The 9,550-nt window shown below is 32.1% G+C and overlaps 1 protein-coding gene across 4 annotated transcripts; it reads right to left on the reverse strand.

The window, feature by feature from the left end:
- Positions 1-256: 256 nt before the first annotated feature.
- Positions 257-2,057, reverse strand: LOC112288054 (outer envelope pore protein 16, chloroplastic). 4 transcript variants are annotated; one of them, XM_090253787.1, is made up of 5 exons: positions 2,005-2,057; positions 1,587-1,761; positions 1,270-1,403; positions 1,016-1,112; positions 257-423 (listed from the first exon to the last, which is right to left on the reverse strand). In XM_090253787.1, the coding sequence occupies exons 2-5, from the start codon at positions 1,750-1,752 to the stop codon at positions 407-409; spliced, it is 414 nt and encodes a 137-aa protein (XP_090109913.1). In that variant the 5' UTR covers positions 1,753-1,761; positions 2,005-2,057; the 3' UTR covers positions 257-406. The 4 variants fall into 4 exon arrangements, with proteins under 4 accessions (XP_090109913.1, XP_090109912.1, XP_073392866.2 ...); XM_090253786.1 differs by having other exon boundaries at positions 1,962-2,057; XM_073536765.2 differs by lacking the exon at positions 257-423 and having other exon boundaries at positions 814-1,112.
- Positions 2,058-9,550: the final 7,493 nt, after the last annotated feature.

The raw sequence follows: 9,550 nt of genomic DNA on the forward strand, positions 1-9,550 counted from the left end.
TAAGGTTCTTGTTATCGTCACAATTTATTGTTATCAAAATTTTGATTATTTTTTATTACAATTTGATCCAATTACTATATAATTTGAAAAAAATTGGAAAAAATAACAAAAAAAAATTGATTAGAATAAAAAACTGAAAGAATATAAAGAGTGGGTCGCAGGTTGTGGTGACAATGGCCAAAACATGTGTGCGGCAGATTGTGGTGGCATTACCATACCTGTAGACACACCGTAAACAAATAAATAAATACATGTATACATACATAAATATATATATATATATATATATAGATAGATAGATAGATAGACATAAATTGTACGCAGGTGTTGATTGATATGAGTGCGCATCTTCACACCAACATGCGTGCTTGCAAGACATAAATGGCCATTTGATGCAAATCTTCCTTCACTCTCCGCGGTTCGCTGCAAGACAAGTGAGTGTAATCAAATGTTGTGAAGATAGTAAGGAGAGAAGAGCTTCTAAGAGTCCCTCAGCGAAACCTTTCAATTTTCCCAATCGCAACGTGATTGTTAGACACGGCATAATCCTACGATATCACCGTTACTAAACCAACTCGCTGAGATTACAACAGTCCAATTACGTTAGAAGCATGCATATCAGGAAACTGGCGACAAATGAAATGCGAGTTAAGTGCAGTGTATTCTTTTACCGTACTGCAAAACATTAGTTGAAGTTGCGAAATTTGCTCAAGGATTTTAACGAGTGTGATGATATTTTTCCAGTATCTAACATAAGAATACACCGAGCTACCGACAACTTAGAAAAAACTCTGACGAAACGAGTACCAGAAAGGAGACAAAAATGAGATAGGTGTTGAACATTTCACAAGAACGCCAGTAGTTAGGCACAAATTACATTGACAGTCGTTTTACAACGACAGTAGCTGCGGCGGCATCACGCAAATTTACAGACAATTTACTTTAACATGTCGACCTTGCATTCCCTAACTAGTGAGATTGCGCAAGAACTCCGCAGCGCTGGCAATGGCACTACCAGTGACAGCGGATTGAACCACACGATCCAAGCGGGGGTCGGTCTCGGTCAGCGACAATGCAGCTCCAGTGATGGCTCCCCCCACCAGTGGGTTTCTCTGCAGCAGTCAAGTAGCACTAATCAGAAACTTCCAAAGTAATAAGAAGGGCCTATTGAACTAAATCTACGCAGTCGTATATGAACACTGGAGGAAACCACAACGCTGAGTCGAGGCATGTATCATAAATCAGAGGACGCAGGGCGCGAACACAGACCCAGTCGGAAATGCCACGAGCCTCCTGCATGCTGTACGTCACGCCGGTGTAAACTCCGGCAGCCAGACCCCACTGCAAAGCCTCCTTGCCCAACCGTCGGGCAGTCTTCTCCAAAGACCTCTGGCTTGTCTCCTCTGCACAAGTGGGAATCAATCAGACGCAATTCCTTCAATTCTCAAGAATACTCCTAAGAAACATCATCGGAATGCGATCACGCATTACGCCCAGGGGCCGGCAACGAACGCGGATGTACACATGCACTACAAGTTATTAGGTCCAAACTTGGACTGTAAAGTAAAGAAAGGTGCAATTGGTACCTTGCAGCGTGAGTCGGTAAGAATCTTGAGCAGCGGCATGCAAAGCACCGATCCCTCCAACCTTGATGAACCCATCCACAACACGGTTCAACAAGGGGTTACCCAAGTCGACCATCACATCGACGCTAGGTGCTTGGATGGAAGCACTTACGCTAGCCTGAGCCATCTTGAAAGTCTGCAGATCCACGATGTTTCAGTCTCAGATAACTCATTCACACGAAATCCAAATGTCAGCTACATTCGACAAGCATGTAGCGAAACAGTGTTAAAGAATCTGCTATCTCGCATTAACTCATTCTCAGAACCAAGGCCACAACACCCCACGGGACATGATCCCAGCAATGCATATGAAACAGCCATGAGCTCAGAACTTACCCAAGAGGGACGAATCGAAAACCGCGTGCAAAAGAACACATACCTGAGACGAAGATACAATATCAAAAAGCACAATACCAAGGAATCCAGAGAACAATCGCACAAATTGGAAAATGCACGTCGAGGGACAAAGATATGCAGACGGGATGCAAGGGAGTGGGAAACGGATAAGGGGGAGGGGGGGGGGGAGGTGGCAGTGGACATCCAGCGCGGCGTCGCGCAGCGATCGTGGTACGCGAGCGCGACTGCCTCGTGTGGGTCGCCCAATGCTTGGCGCAATCTGCTGTTCCCCTCTCCCGCGCCGCCAATCGCCGGGGCTTCGGAGCTCGTGACGATCATCCGCGGCGGGAGGGAGAGGGGAGAAGGCATCCTTTCTCCCTTCCGGCGGGCGATGGATCGATCGATCGACCCCGCGCTGATCACGCCGACGCAGCAACATCTCAGTTCCGGCATCTATCCACGCGCGGCGACTAGCCCGATGAGTGCGATCCAATACCGCGTCACCCCGTTGCCATCGAAATCCCAACGTCGAGTAAGAAGCCTCCCCAAAAGGATAAAGTGCCGAGATACGTAGACTTTGTCAAATTGTTGCTATATTTGGATTCAATATTTTGTTGAGCCTTGAATGTGATTGGGAGTTCCACGTGGCGGATGTGTATGAGATAATGGAGTTGGATGTTGGGAGTGTCCTACAAGTCAGAATTGGCTTGTTGATGTTGACTTCAACTCCAACTTCAAGCTCATTTGTGTCTTCTTCTTTTCTTTTCTGTTTTTTTTTTTAGTTTGTTTTGAATGAACGGTGATCATATTAATAGTATCAATTACAAGTCAGTCTGGGTCCCATGAGCGGGTTGGCAGAACTCTTCTATGAGCGTTTCTTGGCGTTTCTTTCCGCAGGACTCAATAAAACGTAGTATGTGGTTACAGCGCTCTATGTCGGCGTGTATCGTATCTCTTCAGGCGCCATGACATTTCCGAAGGACGTTAAATTTTACACTGGAAAAAATGAAGCTACACCTAGCACACCACAAAAGAGCACTATGGAGAACATCTCCCGCTAGAACCGGAGTGCAGAGGGAGGGTGTGTATGTAGCAGTGGTTTGAGTGCCGGGGGGGGGACCCCTGTGTTAATCTCTGTCTATGAGAGGTATTGGGGCAAGCCTAAGGTGCTCCAGATGCTTAAGTATCGGTGCCATACTCAACAAGCAAATTTGCAGTCTCGTATGCAGTGTCTTGGTGTCTATTGAATATCCCTGTTACAATATTGACACTCGCTGGGGAATCCCAATGTTGCGCTCCAGCTGCCCGTTAGTAGCCCTTCTGAATTGAGGAGCTACAAGAAGGCCTGAAGTTTTGCTGGCTTGTGTTTATCCCACATAAGTTTAATTGATTCTTCTGTTTCTGTTGACGTGAGGCCAAGTACGGCCTATTTGGAATAGAGATGGGTGACTTAGGGTTTATCTGCAAGAGCAATGCAGTAACCATGTCGCGTTGAGTAATTAAAAAAATTTGTTGTTTGAAGATGCGCGATCTTATGCCATTTCCATTCTGCTGGATTAGACGCTAACGATTGCACAGGTCCCATGCACCATATGGCTCCGTCATATGGTGCATCCGAATTGAGCTGAATGGTGCGAAGGCCTCGTTTGGGGTAACAACTTATATTCTATGAAGATCATGGCTTGTGATATCCACGACAGGGTGTGAATCCTGTCGAGAGTAAAAGCAGGGCATAGTTTGTTCAAATAAGGTGCCCTCGTAAGGGCCACGAGTTTGTATGAGGGACTGAATTCCTTTGTTTGAGTGTAGCACCGCGACCCAGTCAAAAAGTTTGAATGTGGGTCGTTGGGTCGACTGTGGATTGAGTCCAGAAAATCTCTTAGACTCTGGTTTGTGTTTCAAGATCCTACTACGCGGCACAGTTCTTTTGTGTGTTTCCTATCCTTTCTTTGGTCGTGCCGTGAATCCTTGAGCTGGAGTATGCCTTTCTGCATCCATGTGCTCCCGGGTGAGTACGGAGCGTCTCCAAGCATAAATCCTTGGGAATGTAGTATCTCCGCAGTCCAGAAGAGGCATTGTCGAGCTGTGGAGTCAGAGAGGGATGGTTGTTGAATGTCGTACCTTGGTCCATGCTTTCCAAATTGCCCACCATAGATTCGACCCAAATCCTCTTACTGCCTTAGCATAAAAAATGAAGTGTATGTGAGGAAGCCATGCTCTCCCGCAATTTGGATGGAGTGAGGTGATACAGTGCTTACTCATTAGTGTCGTTTTGAATATCACCAAACGTAGCATTGTAAATCTTAATTGTTTTTGGGATCCAGTGGTTATTGCAGCCTTTGCGTGATGCAAAATTCCTTTGCTTGTCTAAAGTGAAGTTTTATGGAAGGATTTACATGTTCGTTCAATGAGTGATTCTACATTGCTTTCAATTATTGTATGTGGAATTTTAGGTATTCAATACTTTGTTGACTAAAGGTTTTTATCTCCAACATATGATTTAAGAATTACAGAAAAAAAAAAAAAACAAACAAACAAACAAACAAACAAACAAACAAACAAACAAAAAACAAAACACTAGGTGTTTTTTATGTTACAATATATTATGCATAAATGTCTGTCATATTTTTTTCTTAACCAATTAATATTATGTGATAAAGATCTTACTGTTGGAATATTTAATGTTATTTTTACATTTAAAATACATCAATTATTTGGATATTTTGTTGATGCCTTGGTCCAACAATAAAATCTGTCTTCACCTGTTTTTGTAGTTTTTAACCCTTTAATTTTAAATTTAAGTTTTTCACTATTTTGTGCAATTCTAAGATATATCTTGGTTGTCAAAATATATATATATATATATATATATATATATATATATTATAAATTTGTAATCTATAATAATATTTTATAAATGTAAACCACAAAATCTCTAGTCTTATAATATTTTAAATTATAATTTATAGTTTATATTTTAATTTTATATCATAATCATAATTTATGTCTAAAGTATAAATTTATTTATATTATATATTAATAAAAAAACATTATTTTACAAAAAAAAACAATTACACATATCTATTGTTAAAAATTATATATTTTTTATTAGTTTATGTTATTTTTCTTAAATATTATATTTTGAGACAATTATAATAATAAAATTAATTTTAGTTTTATACATTGCATTAATCAATTAATTATATATATATATATTAATTTCAAAATATTAATATTAATAATATAATAAAAATAATAATAATAAATTATTAAAATTCTATCTATATATTATGTAACAATAAAATGATGTTTTTTGGCTCCACAATAATCTAAACATAAACTAGGCAAGTTAATAGACATCAGATAATAATATCTCTTCTCTATCCAATTAAGATCAACTAAAGACAAGATTTGAATTACTAAATATTTTACCAATGGAGACAAAGACATGCAAGACAAAATATTAAAATCCAAACATTGTCAATATAAATTTAATATGACATTAAAAGCAAGAAACTAAGCATTGCCTATTTATTTTATCACATAACTTCTTCTTTTTAGAAAATCCTAAAGAAACCATAAAAGAACCCTCAAAGATATCCTTAAAAAAACTCTAAAGATATCCTAATCAAATTCTTAATAATTCTTAATAAAATCCTATGTAAAACTTAATAAAATTAAATTTTAAATAAATAATAATTAAATATTTAAAAAATTCTAACAAATTTTAATCAAATCTTAAAACAAATCTTTATAAATCCTAAAAATAATCATAATTAAACTTGAAATAAATCTTTAAAAATCCTAATCAATCCTTCTATTAATCTTAAAACCTTAGTAACTATTAATTAAACTATTTATCTTTAAAAAAAAATCTCCAAGTTTTAATTTATAAATTAACAAAAAATACAAAAAATTTACAAAAAATCAAACTTGATAATTGAATTAAAAGATTTTCATATGTTTAATCCAACCAACAAATTGCTCAAGATCAAAGAAACCTTTATTAATCCTTGAAATCCAAATTCTAAGATCCTAACTCAATTAAATTTTTACAATCTTTGATCTATCTATTTAATTGAATTCAAATTCAGAAAACACATTTATAACAAGTAGATCCAAAATTCCACAAAAGTTTACTTGTGAATTTGCTATAATGCTTATAAAATTTTCAAAAATATAAACTCATTTCTATTTATTAAAATTACAAATCATCTATCAACCCTAACTTTGCAAAGCTACTAAAAAATTAATATTAATTTAAATCACTTGAAATTAATGCTTAAACAATTCTTATCAAGTTTATTTATAAACTTGTTCTTTAGTTAACAAAAAAACACCACAATTCTTGTAGGTATACAACATAATGCTTTGATGTTAAATTTCAGTCCAAGTTTACAACCAATCTTCTCTGGATATCAATATCTTATTTTTCTTAAATAATTTTTGCTAGAAGCTACTATCTACTTCTACTTAAAGATGCTTATAATCTCATATTTACTAACCTATTTTGTTCTGTCTTATTTATGGTCCTAAAAAGATAGTAGAAGCACTTTTTAGTAAAAGATAACATTAATACAAAATACATTTATTACTTCCTTATCTTTTACTTATATTTTGGTACTATATTTTTCAAATAATCTCTTCTAAATTATAACGCATACTTTTTTCTTTCATCTAATACTCATATTATAATATAATAATATATATAAATGTGTCAATGAAGTTCTACCTTATAATAAGTAGATGATAGTAATGAGCTTTTAAAGGTGACTATGTCAAGAAGAAGAATTCAAAGAATGTAAACAATCAAGTGAGATGTTTCTTAAGAAAAGATGATAAGAAAAAAATATGTATGTTCAAGAAAAAATTAAAATGGATATTGCTAAAATCTAAGAAATTAGATTAGAAGCAAGAAAAGAGTTGATAAGAGTGAAGAAGGCCTCATTCTTGCCTCTATATATACTATCTAATTAAGTTCTATGTAGCAACATTCTATAAGACCTCTAATACATGTCCAACTTGCAAACAAGCTTCCTATATGTATGCCACATGTCCAACTTGTACCACAAGTGGCCAATATGTGCAATATATGGCTAATTTGTTGGCCAAATTTTTAATCTATTAATCAGCTATAAACATGTATAAAGGCAAATTTGCATCCATGAATCTTTTCTACAAGATATTATCAATTTATCTATTTGTACCAACTTATATCTATTCATATTATTTAATTAAATATTAAAAAAATATGAATGTCTATGACAAACTATTGAGATAGATGATCTTAATCATGATGTTATTTTATCTCTTTTTATATATTTCAATGCAAATATCTTATCTTTAAATTTTATTGCTATCATAAAATATATGAACAAAGCAGGAGTTGCTTTGAAAGCAACTATTATTAAAATTTGTATGCATAACAATAATTCAAAAGTTATTATTTGAAATATATATAATACCATATAATAGTTGCTTGTAGTTAACATGTAGAATTACATCCCATTGAAAATATCATTGAGCAAAGTATATATAGGTAATATTAAGCATGTTTTTAAATGTGAAATTTTTAGCTACCTCATATATTTATTTTAGCTTTAAAAGATTTTATAGACTTTACATAAGAATTTTTAAAGTTTTATTTTTAAATTGAATATACAAAACCAACCAATAAGTTTCTTATTCTTGTATGTATTTTAAAAGTATTTATCTTGATCCGTATTTGTAAAATATGCCTCAATTGCTTCTCATTGTTGGTGCTACTTTAATTTTAAAAAACAACACAATAGATACCTATTGTTTCTTTTTGTGTGAAAAATTTAATTTTTAATTGAATCATTTTTGGAATTGTATGTATAATTGGCATTAGATTATTTTTTATAAATATTAGAATTTATTATTTTATTAATATTAAATATTCAAGTTTAATTTGTATTTTTTATACATTATTAGATGTATGACCACCAAGATATTAGATTTTTTTAGCTTTTAATTCATGCAAGATAAAATAATTGTAAATTACTGGTGACCTTTAAAATAAGTTTGAAGTATTTTGAGAGATGAAAAGGCACTATAGATGACATTGATAGATGAAGAACTAGTATTAATGGAAGTCATTGAGGAGGTTCTTGAAAATATTATGACTAACTTGATTTGTTCTTAAAACAAATATATATATATATATATATATATATATATAAAATTTAAAATCAATGAATATTTTAAATTATATATAAAATTATATATATATTAAATATATTAAATATATATATATATATATTAAATTATATATATAATTTAAAATCAATGAATATTTTTAATTCTTTTTGTAAGATTGGAGAGATGTTATTCATATTGATGTTAAGGAGGAATTTCAAACCTTATAGATTGAGCTATAAAAAGCTCAAACTATTTAGAAAGAAGTTATTAATTACTTGCAAGAATATTAAGTCTTACATTGAGTTTGCTTACTTTATTAGTGGATAAGAAAGTTGATGAATTTTGGGCATTTGATTATTTCTTGAGTAAAGAGAAATCACTCAATAATAAAAAGATAAATTGTAGTATCAACTAAAAACTTAATGGACATATATGTCAAAATCATTTTATATATAAAAAATCATGATAATACCATATGTCATGGAATTAGATACAAATCCACCAAATTCTATGCTTACTTATCAACCCTTTTTGGCGCCTTGTTATTCAAAATAATTCTTAAAATAGCATATATAAGGTTCTTGAATACTTCACAAAAATAACTCACATTGTGATTAATCATGCAATCCTACGTTATATTAGTTTTTTGCAAACAATAATATATTTTTTATATTTTTATAAACTAAAAAGAATAATAGATACCAATTAATATCTTTTTTGTCATAATTTTCATCAAAATTTGTAGTTAAAATTCAACTTATTAGATAAAAAAAATCATACAATCTAAACTTTATAAATATAGTATTATAAATTATAATATATTATGAAAAACTTTTATTATATTAACATTGAATTTTGGAGGAACAAAATTCAAACTTTTCACAATCAAAAGCAAATGTAGTAAATCCAAAACTTGCATGCATGAAACAAAAACCAACTGGTAGTGCAATCTCCTTTCTTTGTTTAAGCATAGAAAATAAACCTTCCACATCTAAGTTGGTAGAGAATAAAATATATTTCTATACATATATACATATATATATATATATATATATATATATATATATAAAGTATAGAAAAATTTGGTATTATAATCATTATTTTTTATATTTATTGAAAGAATTGGATGTCTATCTAGTAATTCTTGAAATATAACTTGATATATTCGTTTTCAAAATTAAACACAATGAGTTCTTAAGGTTATAAACTTTGAAGTTTTTATGATAGTACTATCAATTACTTTGATTATTTGTATATTTTAGCAAATTAAATATAATTTAAGAAAAAAATTAAATATAAAACTAAATTAATAAATTTTAAAACAAAAAAAAGATTTTGGTCTTTTTTTGAGCTCTTCTTCTATATCATAAATATTAAATTGAATCTAGATATTATAATATAAAAGAAAAATATTAAATAAGAATAAA

The sequence above is a fragment of the Physcomitrium patens genome, chromosome 10, assembly GCF_059467195.1.
Source record: "Physcomitrium patens ecotype Gransden chromosome 10, ASM5946719v1, whole genome shotgun sequence".
Lineage (NCBI taxonomy): Eukaryota > Viridiplantae > Streptophyta > Bryopsida > Funariales > Funariaceae > Physcomitrium > Physcomitrium patens.